Source organism: Galeopterus variegatus, unplaced genomic scaffold (assembly GCF_000696425.1).
Source record: "Galeopterus variegatus unplaced genomic scaffold, G_variegatus-3.0.2 Scaffold595, whole genome shotgun sequence".
Lineage (NCBI taxonomy): Eukaryota > Metazoa > Chordata > Mammalia > Dermoptera > Cynocephalidae > Galeopterus > Galeopterus variegatus.
In genome coordinates, this window is record NW_007726706.1 from 275536 (window position 1) to 294939 (window position 19404).

At 38.7% G+C, this 19404-nt stretch overlaps 1 protein-coding gene across 1 annotated transcript in view; it reads left to right on the plus strand.

The window, feature by feature from the left end:
* Positions 1 to 767: 767 nt before the first annotated feature.
* The window catches only part of LOC103588620 (protoheme IX farnesyltransferase, mitochondrial), a 150763-nt gene continuing 132126 nt past the window's right edge, over positions 768 to 19404 (plus strand). Inside the window, exons 1-3 of the mRNA XM_008570341.1 lie at positions 768 to 810; positions 5920 to 6053; positions 8041 to 8362. Of these exons, the coding sequence (XP_008568563.1) occupies positions 768 to 810; positions 5920 to 6053; positions 8041 to 8362 (499 nt within the window). The remainder of the gene's footprint in view (positions 811 to 5919; positions 6054 to 8040; positions 8363 to 19404) is intronic.

Consider the following 19404-nt stretch of genomic DNA (forward strand, 5'->3'; position numbering starts at 1 on the left):
TCAGCCCTGCTCACCACCTTATACAACATATATTATTATGATGATGATGATAACAATAACAGCTATGATAACCGAGGTTCAGAGGACTTAAATAATTTGTTCCAAGCCACAAGGCCAGATCTCGAATACAGATCTCACTCCAGAGTCCCAAATCTTAACCATCACACGCACCTTCCTCATCTTGGAGATATTCTGTTGATCCAGTTCCCTTGGTGTGGCTCGGGGACGAGCAACCTCGAGTTTACCGGGCTCCCATTTGACAGCGAATATGATAAAGCTGTAGCTGATTAGACTGGAAGGTGGAGGCATCGCCAAATAGAACCATTTCCTCTCGGCGCTCCAGTCACCAGGAAGTGTCTTATTGGTAACTTTAAATTGCCCGCGAGGAGTCCGCAGCCTAGCCCTGCCCATCGCAGGGTCACCAAGGCCTGGATCCGGCCAGAGGATGCCCGGCAGCTTCGGGCGCCGCAGGCGACGGTCGGTCGTCCGCGCGCCGCTTGTTCTTCAGCGGAACGTGGCCACACCGTGCTTCTCCGGTTTCCCGAGACTACTCCAGGTTCTCTGCCCCTTCAGCCAGGTGCTCGACGGCGGGTCCAGTCACCACCACCTCCAGCCGCGGCGATTCCCTTCGCCGGCCGGCCCGCCGGAAGTGGCGTACCGGAAGCGCCCGTGCGCCTACAGGGGGCGGGGAAGTAAGATGGCGGCGCCCAGCAGCCGGTGAGGAGAGAGGACACCGGGATCCCGGGGAGCGACCAGACTCGTGCGGTATGGCCGCGTCCCCGCACACTCTCTCCTCACGCCTCTTGACAGGTACTGTACCCGCCTCGGGCACAACCTTCGGAAGATTCTCCTCTTTTTGCCACGTGCGAGACCGTGGTTCCGTCTGGCTGCAACCTTGGGAGCTCTTGGCGAGGTTGGCTGGTCACCGGTGGGGGGAAGTGACCTTCGGAGTAAACTGGAGTGAAAAGGACACAGAACTAGGGTCCACTCTTGCCGTGGGGCTCCGGTGGTCCACACGCCGCCTACATCCCGCTCCCCCTGAGGGGCGGTGTCTGGTGCTTTCGGTTTTCAGATACAGGAAGCTGGAGGAGAGGGCAGAGTAGAAACTTGGGGCTCCACAAGCCTCTTGCTTTATCAGAGCCCCAGTTCCTAGTCGTTGGCTTGTAATGACAAGGGAAGCACTTTGCTACTACTCAGAAGCCTTGTTCTATTATAAAGGGTCATGATGATGACAACTGCAGACAGCGGGCCGTAGCCCCCCTCAGACTTTTGACTTTGCATGGTCAGCCTGGTCCCTGATATAATCCTCCCACTTGAAGGACTTGTGACAAGTGAATGTTGAAGCTGGAATACTCTTCTTTGGCTCTTGGCAAAGTCTCAGCTCCAATGTCACCTTTTCAGAGAGGTCCACCCTGACCACCCTCTCTAAAGTAGGGCCCCTTCTCCTCTTTTCACCGTATTTATTTCTTTGGTCATGGTTAGCACAGTCTGTGATTATTTATTTATATGTCGGTTTATTTTCTGTTTCTTCCAACTATTATATAAACTTCGTGAAGGCAGGGACAGTGGTGTCTGAGTCTCTGGATCAACTTTAAGTCCCGAGCGCCCCAGAACAGTACCTAGTGTACATTGTTGGCTCTCAGTAATAATTTGTGAATGAATGAAACTTGCCCCGATGGAGATGTTAAAGAGGAGGTTGGAAATTGTTTTGCCCACAGTGTTTTAGGATGGTAACTAATGGCTGTGTGAGGATGTGATCCGTATTAGAGACCACATAGGAGAAGCTAGAGACTGCCTTTTGATCACATCCCAGAAACTTTTTTCAGGCCTCACCAAGGTCTCTGCAGCATCTGGCAATATAGATTACTGTGACTCAATGAAATTCCATTCTTTCTTCTTTCTCATAATGTTTCTTTATGGGTCTCTTTTGGTATGTGTGATCTCAGGGCAGATCATTTGACTTTTCTGGAACTGAGTTTACTCAACTATAAAATGAGGTAATTGAACTAGATGATCTCAAAGGTCCCTGGTTCATAAAGTGGGGAGGAGCGTGGGAGGGAGTATAGATGGAACAAGATTGGCCAGGGATTGGTAATTGTTGAAGCTTGGGGACACGTAGTGGGGGCTCATTGTAATCTGCTTTTACATATGACTACAATTTTCCATAATGATTTTTTTTAAAGGTCTTGAATCACTTCTTTGTTACCTTCTACCATCCCTGACAGTGAATGTTCTTTGATCATGACCCTAGGTATTTATTCTCAGAGGGCTTATCCTTTCTTAGTGCTTGAATTATCAGGTTTCTTCAATGTGCATCCCTTAGACTAGCTGTTTTTCTGCCTTTGCATTCTGTATTTTCACCTTCCTTTAGGACCATTCCACTTAACTGCTCTGAATTCCCCAGGTTACAGTAGACGGGCTGCAGGTGGCCCACATGATTGGTTGTTGGATCAGTCTTTGCAATGGTGGTGTAGATAAATTAATAGACAGCTTACTTCCTGAAACTATGAATATAATCTGCTAGTAAGTGGTCTTTACGACTTAGATCCACTTTGAAGATCCACTAAGAGCTTGATGGGGAAGCACCATGGTGAGAAGGGATGGCAGAGAGGTTAAACTGGGACTATATTAGGCATTTAGTAGTCGTGTCTGATTTTGCTTCTGAAATTTCAAAGTATTTTATAGCCATTAAAAAAATTCCAGGTCCTTTCTACTACTTGTCTACTATTTGTCTCCTCACCTAATTTTAAAAGCCCTACAGTCACGGTCCAGTGTTTTTGATAGTGGATGTGGGCACGTGTTTTCAGATTTTTAGTGTGTCTATTGCAAGTCCTGTGTATCTTCAAACTTACATTTGTTTACCAAGGGCTGAAATGTCTTTCAGTTTCTAGGCACCGATTCATAGAAATGTGACATGTTTTGACTAAATGAAGTGCTTTCATTATTTATGTATGTATGTATTTACTTATTTATTTTTGGTGGCTGGCTGGTATGAGGATCCGAACCCTTGACCTGCTGTCATCAATGCTGCACTCAGACCAACTAAGCTAATCAACTAGCCCTTGTTTTCATCATTTATAAGTGCAGCTTCCCAGCTGGTTTTTTTTTTTTTTTTTTTTCCTTACTACCTGATAAGGTTTGTAGGTATGTCCTCACAAAACCTCGTGATGAAATCTGATACCCATGCGAGTATTGGGAGTTGGAGCGCAGTGGTGGATCATTCACGAATAGATTAATACCCTCCCTGGAGGTGAGGAGAGAGCTGGTTGTTGAAAAGAGCCTGGCACCTCCATTCCTCTCTCTTGCTTCTCTTTCACCATGTGATCTTTGCGCACATGCTGGCTCCCCTTTCATGTTCTGCCATGAGTAGAAGCAGCCTGAGGCCCTTGACAGATGCAGCTGCCCCAGAATTGTGAGCCAAATAAACCTCTTTTATTTATAAATCACCCAGTCTCAAGTATTCTGTTATTGCAAAATAAAAACAGACTAACACATTATCATTCTGTAAAATCTCAGTTTGACCCACTTATCTTGAGAGACTTTTCACAGAGGTTCCCAGGCAAACACATATTCATGTATGTGGAAAATAAGAATGTCATAATTAATTGAAGTTTGACAATATGATTTCAGTGAGCAAGTGACTTATCTCTAGGCTAAGATAGTTGCCGTGTATTTCAAGGGGCAATGATAGTTCTTGCCATAGTCTAGGTAAGCTATGTGAGCTATCTAGTCATCAGACTATTTTATTACTGTATAGAAAGCACTCTGCTAGCTGTTGTAGCAAAGGTGAGTAAAGGCGAGTCCCTGCTATCAAGGAACTAAAGAATGTGATGATGGAAACAGTTGCATTAAGAAGTGCCATAAAACATGGTATAAAGTGATAGAGTAGTTAAAAGAGACTTTAAAACTTGACAGAGAGTGGAGTGCAGGCAAGGAAACAACATCAAGATGAATAAATTGTGAAATGTATGGTGTGTTTAGTGAAGGGTCAGGCAAGACAGCATTGCTTTTGGTGAGTTGCGTGTGTATGGTTTGGGTGAATAATATGTGTCTGGGCTTTAGGAAGAAACCACTGACTTTATGGAACGTGGGTTGGAGAGAAAAGGAAGTTACTGAAGGCAGGACGAATGGCTTGAATCCTACTGCCGTTAGCACAGTCCATATGTAAGATGTTAAGAGTCTTTATCAGTAGGAGTGGAAAGAAGTGGACAGATTTGACCAGAGTTGACTGGACTTGATGGTTGTTAGGTGATAAAGGAAGAGTTCAGGATGTCCCTGAAGTCTCAAATAGGTAATGGTTTTATCTGCAGTAGGGAAGAGAGTAGAGATAAGGCTGAGAAAAAAAGTGTTCTTAAAAATATATTGCAATCTATCCATGTAGAGATACCAAAAGAGCAGTTGGAAATAGGCATAATGACTCTCTAGAAATTGGTTCAAGATTAGAAATTACCCCATACAGATGGTCTCTGACTTAGCGATGGTTCAACTTGTAATTTTTTGACTTTATGATTTCAGAAATTTTGCAATTTCAGTATACTTTGGATTTTGAATTTTGATCTTTTCTAGGGCTAGTGATAAGAGGTGCATGAGATATTTAACATTTTGGTATAGCCGGCCTGGTGGCTCACTGCTACAGTACGCCGCTTGGGAAGTGTGGCAGGCGCTCCCGCCGAGGGTTCGGATCCCATATACAGACCGGTTCCCGCTCACTGGCTGAGCGAGGCGTGGGAGCAACACCGAGGGTTGCGATCCTGTTGCTGGTCCCGGACCGGTACGGGCGCGACACTGAGGGTTGCGATCCGTTGCCGGTCACGGAAAAAAAAAAAAAAAACATTTTGGTATAAATCAGGCTTTGTTTTAGATGATTTTGCCCAACTGTAGGCTAATGCAAGTGTTCTGAGCATGTTTAAGCTAGGCTAAGCTATGAAGTTCGGTAGGTTAGGTATATTAAATGCATTTACAACTTAAGATATTTGCAATTTATGATGGGTTTATAGGGATGTTGAAGAGCATCTGTAATTCTTTTTGGGCAGGGACAATATTTAGTGTTCAGAACAGTGGGACACAATTGCCTTAAAGTGGCAGACACAAGCAAGAGAAACTGAGACACAACCATAGGAAACTGAGAAGTGGAAAGTGGAGAACCAGGAACCTTTAATGTCGTGGAAGCCATGGGACGAGAGACTTTTAAAAAGAATGGGAGAATCTGTAATGTACAGATTTTCTAAGGCTTGAATAGGAGAAGGACCGAGATAGAAGTATTGGATTTGTTGGCATTTGAGGGAAGGTTTAGTAGAATGATTAAAAGCCAAATCTGGATACAAGTGAAATCACTTGTTCCTAACTAGATAGGAACTACGTTATTGGGAACTATTTCCTCTTCCTTTTAGTTGTCTTACCTTACATGGCTAAAATATTAACCTGAAATGTATATGTTTGTTTTATTCTTTTTTTTTTTTTGGCAGCTGGCCAATGTGAGGATCCAAACCCTTGACCTAGGTGTTATAGCACTGCACTCTAACTAACTGAGCTAACCAGCCAGCTCCTATGCTTCAACTTACTGTAATTTATTGAGAAAAATTGTGCTCATTTTCTATTTTTTAAAGACGGAACTGGTTGTTTTTTATTTTCTTTTTAACAATATTTACAGTGCGGTTATTTCACCATTTAATATAAAAAAAAAAAGCATAATGATCCTCAAATGAAAATTTTCTGAAGCCCTGCTGAAAAATTACACTGACTTAAACATTGACTGGGGTCAATAAATTGCATTTATTAACAAATCTGGATTAGATAATTTCAGAGCTCAGACCCATCACACCGTGAACTTGGTGGCTGGCTTTGCTTCTAAGTAGGTATAGTCATCACGTGGTGAGCAGCATTCATCATTTTAACAGTTCTTTCTCTTCTCTATTGTAGGTTGGGTAGGAGGATGTGTCTGGTATTTAGAAAGAAGAGCTATACAGGAATCCCCTCACAAGTTCATGCACCTTTTCAGGAATGTCAATAAGCGGTGGATTACATTTCAGCACTTTAACTTCCTGAGATGCATGGTATGTTTACGTGACCATTCTTATTCTGCTGCTTCCTGCCTTACTTTTCTCTGTATGGGGGATTTCAGAAATTCCTATTATAAGAAAAGTTTTAAGAAGTACCTTTCAAAGAGGATTTTTATTTAATGTCCTCTAAAATTTTCTAAACTTTAATCTCTTGATTATTCTTAACCGAAACCAGAATAATTTTGGCATTTGAGGTTAAAAGTATGATTGTGAACTTATTAAGTTTGGAGAATGATTGAAAATGTCTGGCATATTTCAACTAGGCTAAAATTAGAAAAAGCTGAATTGTTATGATACATCTTTTCAAATTTTTTGAAGTTTTGTGAATACATCAGTAATACAAAATAATTACTTTAACAGTGTGACCCTTTATTTTCTTAAATAAGCAGTACATTTAAAAGTCTTTAACACAGGACTCAATTTATTTGAGTCTACACTTATGAGTAGACTCAAATTGAGAGTTTTTATAATTTGCTAGGCATTTTATAGTTGGCATTTATAATATATCTCAGTCTTCCTTTAGGCCTTTATTTAGGTTGACTCCATGATATTATTGTGGGCAACATGGTAACTTACTCTTTTTTTTTTTTTTTAAAAGATGACTGGTAAGGGGATCTTAACCCTTGTTTTGGTGTTGTCAGCACCACGCTCTCCCAAGCGAGCTAACCAGCCATCCCTATACAGGGATCTGAACCCGTGGCCTCGGTATTATCAGCACCACACTCCCCCAAGTGAGCCACAGGCTGGCCCCTGGTAACTAACTTTTAATTACCACTGAGAGCATTTGCTGTTTTCTCAAATAGAAAAGAGTTACAGAATGGTGAAACGATAGCTGAAACTCATGACTGTAGTACCAGTGTGAAAGAACAGCAAATTCATAATCTGAAATACTATTTGGCATTTCTTTTATCTTTTTTTAACTTAAAATTAACTTAAAATTCTGATAAAAGTCAGTATGTTGATAAGAAATGGAAATTTTTAGAAATGTTTAGACTTTTTAAATTGGGAGTCAAGGATAATGGATAGTTAGAAGAGAAACTCAAATAGGTATAGTGCCTTTTGTATGTACACAGAACACTAAATACATTCATGAGTTCGTAATTCTTATCCATAGTACTATGTGTAATTTCAAGTCTTTGTGATGCATTGGGAAAGGCACTTAACTGTTATTCATGTACCAGGGCTACCTATATAACTGTTTATTGACTCTTGATTATGCCAGTTTATTTCTGAGGCTTAGTTTCCTCATCTGTAAATTAAAGAGAGAAATACTAATAATGATCCATCTTTTTAAACAACTGTTGAGAGGATTAGATGAGATATATAAGGGGATACTTCAAAAAGTTCATGGAAAGACTTGTATTATCTTTCATTTTAATTTTTCCATGAATTTTTTGAGCTACCCTTGTATTATTAAACTATAAAGATATATATTACATGAAACTATGAAGTGCCTCACAAATGTTAATAGTAATTAATTTTTTGCTAGTAAGTGGTAAAAACTATGTGACTCTAAAACCCACTTTCTTTCCTCATACTGCATTGCTATTATCACTTAGTCCTGGATTATGCCCTACCACTGAGCCCCTCCTGCACTATTTGCCTAAGAATGTGGCAAGTCATCAGGTTGACTTGGGCTCTTGATTACAGAAAACTTTTTCATTGTATCTGGAACGTTAAACCTCCAGGACAAGTTCTGGAGGAGATAAATTTATTATTTTTTCAAGGAAATTGCATTTATAGGATTTTCTAAACCACGGAATTTGAAAACCATTGCTGAGGCATCAAGTTTATTTTCCATATCTCTTAGTATAGTGATTTCTATTAGCAAATACTGTATAAATACGTGATGAATTAACTAATAATAAAGTCGTAGGAAAATCTGGTACCATAAAGGTTGAACTAATGGAAGATGTTACTGAACAACCATTTAAGAGCATTTTGGGCCTTGGTTTATAGTAGTGTGCTTTTCTTTGTTTAGTATGTCACACAACTGAACAGATGCCTCAGCCAGCAAGTAAAACCAAAGCCAGAACCAGTGGCATCTGCTTTCCTTGAAAAAACATCTTCATGTCAAGCCAAAGCAGAAATATATGAAACGAGACCTCTCCCGCCTCAGAGCCTATCTTTGTCCAGAAAGCCAAATGAAAAGGAATTGATAGAACTAGAGTCTGCCTCCATAATTCAAGGCTCGATAGATGTGGAAGAAGAGACAAAAGATGAAAAGCAGTGGAAAGAGATGAAGCTGCATGTCGATGACTTGCCAGGAATTTTGGCTCGACTATCCAAAATCAAACTCACAGGTACTCTGTTTTTCTATAGTTAGATACTTCCTTGAGACATTATTTTTAGTTAAACAAAAAGCTAATCTTATTTACTACCCCAAAAGGAATAATTTGAAATAGCAGATCCTCTCTTAGTATTTTTTCTGTCTTCAGTTTAATTGGGATTCGAAATCAGATTTTTTGTATTCTATTTATAGAGTTGTAAATAGTATCCCAATGTAAGTATTGTACTAAAAATAGTCTTTCTTTCGTTTGCAATTAAAGGAGAATGTTTATCCTGCTTGTTTCCCTGTCTTTAGTGTTTTTATACCTACTGTGCTTTAAAAATGCAGTAAAATAATAAGTTCTGTCTACTTGAGTTCTAGAACAGGAAGACTTGCACTGCTGGGGTTGGTGTGAACCCACAGTGGCCACCGGAATTCCTAGCTCGCTTCTGTGTTTGGCTTTTTATCTGGCCTTTGGGGTTGTCCGAGGTGTGTGAGTATAGAGATTACTTTTCTGAAAGGAGGTTTGGAACCATATATATATATTTTTTCCCTTCTAGCCCATTATACCAAATTTTATTGCATACATTTGGGTATTAATCCAGAATTATGTCATTTGGTTGTCACTATCACCCTATAAGTCAAACAAAGCATTATTATCCCATCTCATAGCTAAACTTAGGTGTAGCTTATTCTGGGCTAACCCCAGATCCAGAATTATGTCATTTGGTTGTCACTATCACCCTATAAGTCAAGCAAAGCATTATTATCCCATCTCATAGCTAAACTTAGGTGTAGCTTATTCTGGGCTAACCCCATTTAGAAAATATGTTCTGGGTCATTCTGCAAACTGAAGAAGACCTGGTCTCTTCTTTTCTACTTGGATGAAAATAAAGAGACAGACATAATGAGTGAATAATAAGGTTAGACAGGTACTCTTTGAGGACAGAAAGTGGTAAATAATGTCATTGAGTCAAATGAACAGATGGGACAAGGAGGCTTTTGAGAGTAGGGAAAGATCAGGGAAAGAGCGGTTTTGTTTGTTTGTTTTTAAACAGAGTTGAGCCTGACATCCAGGGTAAAAGGAGGTAAAGCAGACGACTTCTTTCCTCAGTGATCAACCTCACTTAAAAATTTTTTTCGGGGGATGATGAATAGACTTGGGGGTTTGATGAAGGAGATGGAGAATCTTACTAGAACTTACATAGTGTAACTAAAACTGTGAGACCAATTCTATCTGATATCCTTGAAGACATGTCTTAGTGCTTTGTGCTAGCTAAGCAAGGAATTATCACATTTCTAAGAAGTTATCCTTAGTCATTTACAAGTGATCTGAGTGTCATGTCATTGCCATGTTAAAATGACTATAGATAAGTAATGATCATAAGGATGTCATTCAAAAAATGAGGCCTCTCAGTCTGTAGGCATCAGAGTGGCCTCTGTCAACGTTAGGACCTTCTTTCTTTGTGTGCACGATGATTTAACATGTCTAGTTTGCAGATTAGGTCTCCTCTCTTATTGTCCCATTTCTGTCAGTAATGCCAGCATTCTTCACTTCCCCAAGATTAGAAGCCTTAGAATCAATCTTAAGTCTTGCTCTCCATTCTCCCCTTCATCATTAGTCTAACATCGAACTGTTACTGACAGAATCTTCTCTAACACCTATAAATATTTCGTTTTGCATCCCCATTTTTTGCAGCTCACATCTTAGTTCTGGTCCAAAACACACGAGACCACTGGTTTTTGCAGCAGCATCTGTTCTCTCTGCCTTCATTCTCCCGCCACTGCAGTACATACTACATACTACCAGGGCTGCCAGACTTTCTCAAAACACTGCTTTCAATTTTCCTAACCTACAGAAGAGTCTACAGTTTGTCCAGATTGCCTCCTGCTTCAGGTCTGCCTGGTTCTAAAGGAATATTGTAATCTGGAATGAACAAACTCTTTCCCAGAAATTTCCTTTTTTCCCTTTCCCTGTCCCCTACCCTGCCATGTAGGCCAATATTTCCACCCCACCATTTTTGTTCCCCTTGCCTCTATGAGAGACTGGTTTGCCTCTCAGATCCTTTCAAGGCCTCTTCATTAACCCTGCTCTTGGCCTCAGTCTCCCTGCACAAAACTCAGAATATGGCTTTGAAGTCAAGCAAACTTGAGTTGAGATCCTGGTTATGACATTTACTAGACAGGGAGACTTTGAACAGTTCCTTAACCTTATTGAGATAATTTTCATGTCTGTAAACTGGGAATAATAATAAACCATTTAAGAATTAAATGACATAATGCACTTAAAGTTCCCAATAGCATTTCTGACACATGGGAGGCACTGAAAGTTAGTTTCTTTTCTTTTTTTTTGGAAAGGTTAGTTTCTAAATAATTACAAGTAAACACTTGATTGTTTAATGTGTGTTATATTTCCATATTTCTCCTAAGATTTTTGTAATCCCTGTGCAGGAGGTTGAGGTGAATGAGTATTTACTAGGCAGGGAAGATGATGTGGGGAATTGTAAGCAGAGGGAGAAGGCTTTGCAAAAGCAAAGAAGCCTTAGACATCCTGGCATGTTCAGAAAACTGCAGTGTGACTATGAATAACAGTATGATTTGAGTGTCTTGTAGGAGAGGTGCTTACTGAGACTGAGGGGTAGGCAGTGGTCACGTTGTCATTCTGGCATGTATATCACGCTATAGAGTTGGGCAGTGAAAGTCCTGGAAGATTCTTTGGAGTGATGTGATCACTTTGTGCTTTGTCTTATTTATTTATCTTTTAAGTGTTAATTACTGTTAAATTAGTATAGGCTTACTATAAAAAAATTTCAAATAATACAGAAGTGTACATCTTAAACTGAAAATTATCCTTCCCATCCATTCTAGATAAAACCCCTGCTTGAAATGTAGTCTTCTCTCTATATGCATATGTGCAAGTATAGATATGGTTGTATGATTTCTTTAAGAGAAATAGAATCATGTGATTCTATATGCACGCACTATCCTTCCCATCCATTCTAGATAAAACCCCTGCTTGAAATGTAGTCTTCTCTCTATATGCATATGTGCAAATATAGATATGGTTGTATGATTTCTTTAAGAGAAATAGAATCATGTGATTCTATATGCACGCACAGATCTGCAATTTGCCATTTTCTCATAACAGTGTAGCTTTCGCTGACAATATTTACCTCACTGCATACTATTCCATTATGTGGATCTGCCATTATTTACTTAACTAATTCTCTGTAGGTAAACATTTAGGGTGCTTGCAGTTTTTTTGCTATTAAAAACAATTCTGATTAATTTTTATTTGCATAAGTCTTTGTTCTTATGTGGGTCTATCTGTAGGATAAGTGTTTAGAAATGTAATAGCTAGCTTTAAACATTTTAATTTTTGATAGATCAACTAATTTGTTCCTAAAAAAGATAGTATAATTTGCTCTCCCTCCGATAGCATATGTAAATCTGACTCCTTGTGTATGCTGTACTCCTGCATATTACTGATATTTTACAGCTCTTTGTAAATAAAGAATACTAACATTTCATTCGTCATATTCATTACAAATGTTACTTTCACACTTTGTCTTTCTTTTGTACTTTATTTGTGGTATTTTGTTATTTTGTTTTACTTTGCAGCACTGAGATTTTTAATTTTTATGTATTTAAATTTGTTTTTTTCATGCTTGGAAAGGTTTTACCACACTATGGTTATAAAAGCATCCACTTATATTTTCTGCTGATGCTTTTATATTTATGCATATTGTCTAAGGTTTTGGGGAACCATCTGGAATATATTTCAGTAGGAGGAGTAGGATTTGTTAAGAAAATTGCTGTGGTACTACTGAGCAAGGATCACCTGTTTTTGTAAATAAAGTTTTATTAGACACAGCCACACCCACCTGTTCTGTGCTGATGTCATGCTATGATGTCAGAGTTGAGTTTCTGTTGCAATTGCCTCGGGAGCCTGAAATATTTACAGTAGTCCCCCCTTAATTGCAGGGGATGTCTGAAATCATGGAATAGTATGAACTCTATATATACTATGTTTTTTGTATACATACATACCTATATAAAGTTTAATTTATAAGTTAGGCCCAGTAAGAGATTAACAACAATAACTAATAGTAGACCAATTATAACAATATCCCAGCATCACTATTCTTGTGTTTTGGGGCCATTATTAAGTAAAGTAAGGTTACTTGAACATAAGCACAGCGACGGTTGATCTAATAAAGGAGGCAGCACCAAGTGGCTAATGGGCGGGTAGCTTAGAGCGGTGGATCCGCTGAACAAAGGGACACGTCACGTCCCGGGCAGGATGGAGCAGGACCAAGAGAGATGTCATCACACCACTTGGAACAGCATGCAGTTTAAAACTTAGGGATTGCTTATTTGTGGAATTTTTCATTTAATGTATTGACCTCGGGTAACTAAAACTGTACAAAGTGAAACCGCAGGTAAGGGCGACTACGGTGCTCTCTGGCTCTTTATAGAACATGTTAGCTGGCCTGCTTATAGAGAGCACTGACTGTGAGAGGCAAGAACGATGGCAGACAAATGGTGGCAGTCAGTTGAGAAACAAGTTGGAGCCAAACTGAGGCTATGGTGGGGACAGAGAAAAAGGGAGAGAGAGATAGAGAGACATTAAAGAAATAAAATCAACAGAACCTTAGACATGTAGTGGAATGCTAGGGAGTTGTATGATACGAGTTCGAGGACATGGAGTTGCAGAGTTTGAATACCTTTACATGAAGCAGGTGTTCTCCACCTGTCTGGGCCCTACTCTCCTTATTTATTATTCTAGATCCTACCCAGCTCTCTGAGAGCCAGACTCTCTAGATTCACATTTTGGCTCTTGCTGAGTGACCTTGAGCAAAATTTATAATCACCCCATGCCTCAGTTTACCCATCTGTAAACTAGGGATGATAATAGTACCTACTTCTAAGGGTTGTTATGAGTGTCAAATGAGTTAACATTTGCAAATGACATAGAAATACCTAGTACATGTTAAGAGCTCCACACATTTCATAAAAAATAAATTTGATCCCTAGTACTTTCCACAGGCATTTGAGTTTGCTGCCCCTGCTCTAGAAAAAATTTCATGCTTCTGGTGTAAAAAACTGGATGAATGGTGGTGTTGAGACTTGAGTATGTGAATACTGAAGGAAGAAACAGGTTTGAGGAAAAGATGATGAGTTCGATTTGAGGCAGATGGAATTTGAGTTGCCACTGGCATATCCAGGTGGGGAGGTCCAGTGGACAAGTGGCTGTGAAGGACAGGAGCCCAGATGGAACTCTGGGCTGGAAGAACCAGAGGACTTGAGTATGGAGTTGGCAGTAAAGCGGTGGTAGTGAACAAGGTTACCAAGGGTCAGCATGTAGAGTGACCAGAGCAGACGGCCAAGGGCAGGATTTTGGGGTATATCCCTTTGTAAGCATTGGGTAAGGTATATAATGGAGCCTGCAAGGAGTTAAATGGTCAGAGGAAGGAAAACAGGAAAGGGTTCTGTCACAGAAGCCGAAAGAGTAGAACCAGTTCATAAAGGAAGTGATCAATACTGTCAAATGCCAGAGTTCTACTAAGAATCCTGGCTAGAAAGAGTTATTTTCTCTGGCAATGAGGAAGTCAGTGTTTACTGGTTGCTAAATCAGGAAATAATTATCAGTTTCCTTTCCTTACAGTCTTCAATGAGCTACTTTAAATAAGTCATTTTAAATAGTTTCTTAAAGGTTATTTTCATAATGCTTATTTCATTTGGAACAACAGAAAGTATGGTAACTGTTTTAAGATCAACTTTTGGGGGGGGCCACATCTGCTTTTCCTTCATACTGTTGTTGTATTATTTTTCCCTTTATGTAATGTATATGGTTGTATATCTGAATTGACATTCCAGATGCAGGTTTTGATATTTAAAACATGGTGTGTCTGAAATCTCAGCAATTACTAAATTAACGATTTAGTAGTTTATACTGTGTTGTGTAATGCACATCAACTCATCGGTTGCCAATTGTCAGTATGGTAAGGAGCACTCATGCATGCTTGTTAAGAAGGCGATTCCTGGCCATGTCCCAAGTGATTCAGATCCTGCAGGGCTGGGAAGGGACCTGCCTGTTTGACAAGTCCACCCTATGATTCTGATGGAGGTGGTCCTAGACCACACTTCGAGAAAGAAGTAGGTGTTTGCAAGCAGCGAGTACCGGTCGCAGACCAAGTAGTCTGGAGGGATGTGCAGAGAATTTACCTAGTGAGAGCCAGAGCAGCCAGTTGCCACCACTGGCAGCAGGAAAAGCCAGCTGGGCAGAAGTCGGGCCACACAGGAGAGGTATGCAAAAGCAGATGCCCCAAGGAAAAAGGGAGCCTCAGCCTCACCAACAGCCATTGATGGAAAAGTCCTAGGGCAGTAAATTTCCCCCTGTATCATTTTATATATTCCATGCACTGGGTTTCTGGATGAACTAATTAAATTACAGTCATTTCCTTCTGCTTATTTCAGTTAAAGAATCAGCACCCTTTGGGTGACCCTTACCCTCTTATCTGACCTTTTACCTCCCTATTTAGTTTATTACTTGAATTCACAGGTATCTTGGAGTCAGCAGGATTTTTTTCTTTAAGAAGATCCCTAGGGCCGGCCCGGTGGCACACTGGAGAGTGCGGCGCTTGGGAGTGCGGCGGCGCTCCCGCCGAGGGTTCGGATCCCATGTGGAGACCGGTTCCCACTCACTGGCTGAGCGTGGTGCGGGTGCAACACCGAGGGTTGCGATCTCGTTGCCGGTCCCCGGTACAGGTGCGACACCGAGGGTTGCGATCCCGTTACCGGTCAGTAAAAAAGACAAAAAGGGGAAAAAAAAAAGAAAATCCCTAGTATCTATCAATTGATTGCTTTTGGACTCTTAACATCTTGGGCAATTCGTTTATAGCTAATGATAGCCGAGGCAAAAGTATCTGGGAGTTAGCAGTCATTTTTCTAGAGCTAGTCTTTCTTTGCCTCCCTTTGTTTATAGCTGTCATATACCAAGGACAATTAACTATAGAATAAGTGAAGGGCCATATAGTGATCATTTTTATATTTCATTTGTAGGATAAGCAGGGTAGCAGCAGCTGGATGCCTTGGCATTTATGTCAGGGTATGGGCCAAATGTATGTTGGTGCTAATGACATTTAAAGATTTTTTTTTTCTATGAAGGGAAGTAAGACTGAGTTTATAAGGAAGGAATAATATGTCTCCCTTGAGTTTCTCTTGCCAACTGAGCTATTCACAATATGTTTCTGGAGTTTGTTGCACAGACCACACTGGGGTGAAGAAATTTTATTTGGATTAGGATCATAAGAGGCTTTGGTGACTCAACTGAGTTTATACTTAATATATATCAATTAAAAGCAGAACTTTTCTTCTGAATAACATCTGTGCTGAAAAGCTACAACACATTTTCTGAGACCAGAACACTAAAATAGTTTATTGGAACCAATAGTTTATGCTGTTGATGGAACTTATATAAACAATAGTCTATCAGTGTATACGTTTTTTTCCTCTAGAGCCTAGAATGCTGCTGTCTGGCTACAACAAAGGCTACAACTGCGAGGCTAATGTCTCGAATCCTGCTCACGGTGCCAATTGTCTAGCCCTTAGTCCTGTTCGTGACGCCAGTTGTAAAGCTAGGCGACCATGCCAGTTGTTGGGCTCTTTCACCTGTTGGTAATCCTGCACTGACTGGGCTGATTGTCGAGCTAGGGCTGGGTTGGAACTCCCAGACCCCTAAGCCCATTCACAGACTGGGTCACAAACCCTTCATATGCCAGGCTGGGTCACCAGACCCCTTCGTGCAGGTCTGTATGCTAGGCAGCTGGCCACACAATACTTGGAAGCCGCAGGTCTGGAAAAACATGGCCGCACAGGGTGGGCACCCGAGGCAGTAAAAACCAGCCAAAGCGGTGCTGCATGGCCCACGCACTTACTCTACCCCCACACATACAATGTTTACTGAATGACCCTGAACCACTCCGAGGCAGGGGAGCCTGAACAAATTGTTCCATCTTCCCAAAAGCTGCTTTTTATTAAAAGAAAAAATCAGGAATGGAGGATACAAATTCATTTTAGATTGCTTGTATAGTTAAGTTAACTTACTATAATCTTTAGTTATTAGATATCTGTATCAAGGGGTTTTCCTTGTTTTCGTAAAAATACTGATTGAGCAGAATTATGATAATTTCTTGAATTTTACTTTCTATTTTGATAATAATGATAATAATGATGTACTTAGTAGATGTTGTAGTAATATTTTAAATTACATAACTGTTATGTATTTATGTTCAGGAAAAAATAGAAATCAGATAAGCAAAAAAGGGAAGATTGAAACCCCTCTATAATTCCACTGTTTCAGAATAATAACTATTTTGAAGATTTTGGTGTATTCTAGAATTTTTTTCTATGTATCCTGTTCATGTATTTTTGCTTTTTATTTTATTTATATTCTTTTGGCAGTGGGCTGGTATGGGGATCTGATATTTTTGCTTTTTAAACAAATATACGATCATAGCATAAATGCCTTCTGTTATTTTTTAAGATTAATATTCTATTCATGTCTTTTTGTCTTAATGTGTCTATCCTGTTTTTGGTGACTTTTTTAAAATTGAAAACTATCATTTTCTTAAAACAAAAACATATAATAATATCCAAAAAGTCAGTAACCAGGCTTCTGCATACAGTTTTTCAACTTTTATCTGTGCAGTCTGTGTTGTAATTTTAATAGCACAGCTTCTGGAGTCAGACTGGCTGGGTTGGAATCCTTGGTCTACAGTTTATTGGCTTCGTGATCATAGGCACATTTTTTCAAATCTCTAAGCCTCAGTTTCTTCATCAGTAAAATGGGGATAATCCTACCTGAAAGGATTATAATAAGTAATTCAAGTAAATAATTTAGTACCATACCTAATAAATGTTCTAGGTTAATTATTATTATAATATATTATATTAGTGCATATATAATTTCTGTGTTTGTTGCAGAAAAATGGGATTGTATTCCACATTTTGTTTATTTTTGCTTTTTTCCCTAGGTAGTGTCTACAAACACACTTTCTCAACAATATAATTAAATCTACCTCCTTCTTTTAAGGTTGATAGTATTCCATAGTGTGGATAAATTGAATTTATTGAACCATTTCCTTATTAATGGGTATTTAAGTACTCTCTAATTTTTTTGCTATTAAAAATAATGATTTTTTAATATCATTATACATATGTCTTTGTGCATATTTATTTCTGTAATTAGCTCTGTAGAGGTATGCCTTTTTTTTAAATGGATATATAGCATACCATTGCATAGTTATACCATAAATTATTTATTTCTCCTCTAGTTAGGTGATTTTCATTTTATTATTATCATTATAAATAGTTCTGTAATGAGTATCTTTGAAGTTAAATCTGTGATGATTCTCCTAGGTACATATGAGTACTTACAGTATGTATACGTGGCCTTGCTAGGTCAAAGGGTTTTAAAATACTTATAACATATTTGATTTTCATTGACATTTTCCTCAAGAAAGGTTTTACTAGTTTATGCTGTTACCAGAATGGCCAACTCACCATACCTTCACCAATGAATGCCAGATAATAATGTATTTTTCTAAATAACTCTATCAATTTGATGTGTGGAAAATGGCATTTAAGTTTTTAATTTTGTATTTAAAATTACTGATGAGATTTTATATTTTGCATATGTTGATTGGTGATTTGTTGTTTCTATTTCTTTAATGAATGGCCTGTTTACATTCTAGCTTTCTCTTCTGTGTTTGTCTTTATTTATTATTTCTAAGGGTTCTTTATATATTAAAGGTTTGATCCCATTGTATATATTTGTTGTAAATGTCTTATGTTGTTTACTTCTTGTTTTTACTTATTGTTATTTTGATGTGCATGCAAAAGTTAATTTTATGTAACCAAATCTATTATTCTTTTTCCTTGTGGGTTTCTGGTTTTTGTACCATGCTTAGGCTTTCCCGTATGAGGATTTTAAAAAATATTTATCTCCATTGTTATTGTTATGTTTTTATGATTTTATATTTTACATTAATTTTTTTATTTATGGAAATGTATTTTGGTCAATGGTATAAGGTGTAGCTGTAACCATTTTTTTTATTTTTCTGAAGATATAACCAGTTTTTAGTAAGTCATTAACCAGTGTTTAAATGTTCTATTAACAAAATTAAGAATTTGTGAAGCTCTATCCCTTAATAACCTCCTTTCCCTCTAAATTCTTTTAGTATTTTAATTGGGATTTCAGTGGGTTTATTGGGATAAAATGGGATCTTTATCATATTGCATCATCTTTTAATCTTTTATCCAAGTCTTCTTTTATGCCTTGTAAGTTTAAAAGTTTTCTTTAAATAGACCAGTATATTTACCGATAAATTCATTTGGGGGTATTTTGAAATATTTTTTTTTAGCTGATTATTTCTTGAGTTTTTCAGGAATACAATCAAACCATGATCAGGTTATCTCCTTTTTCATACGTATACTAATTATTTCATTTCCTGGTAATTGCCTCTTTGTTATGCTCTCTCCACTTGTTTTCCTCACTATAATTTTCTGCTTCATTTTGAAAGGTCCTCTGAGATGTGTTATGTATGGCACTGATTTGATTTTGTGTGGTCTGCTTTTTATTACATCTCATGACTTTAGCATTCTGCTATGGCAGTTTTTGTTTCTGTATAATTTTCTTAACTCATTTTATCTGTTTCATGGGGTTTGTTTTTTTCTAGTGTGTACAGATTTACTTTTTGTATTCATTCATCCAATATTCAGGTGCCTGTTATGTTCCAAGTATACTCTTCTAAGCATTGTGGGCAGAATGAGGTAGGCATGGCTGGTATTATTCCTGCCTTCATGAGTCTTACTCTTTATGAGGAGCTTTTAGTCTAATGCTTTCTCTGTGTTTTATTTTTTATATTGTAGAGACTTTTGGATGAGCCTTACACTGACCCATTTTACCTCTCTTCATATGTATCAATTCTAGGATGAAGACAAGACTATTTCAGACAGTAGTTACACACCCAAATGAATATAAGCCCCATGGGGGCGTTATGTCTCTTTGCA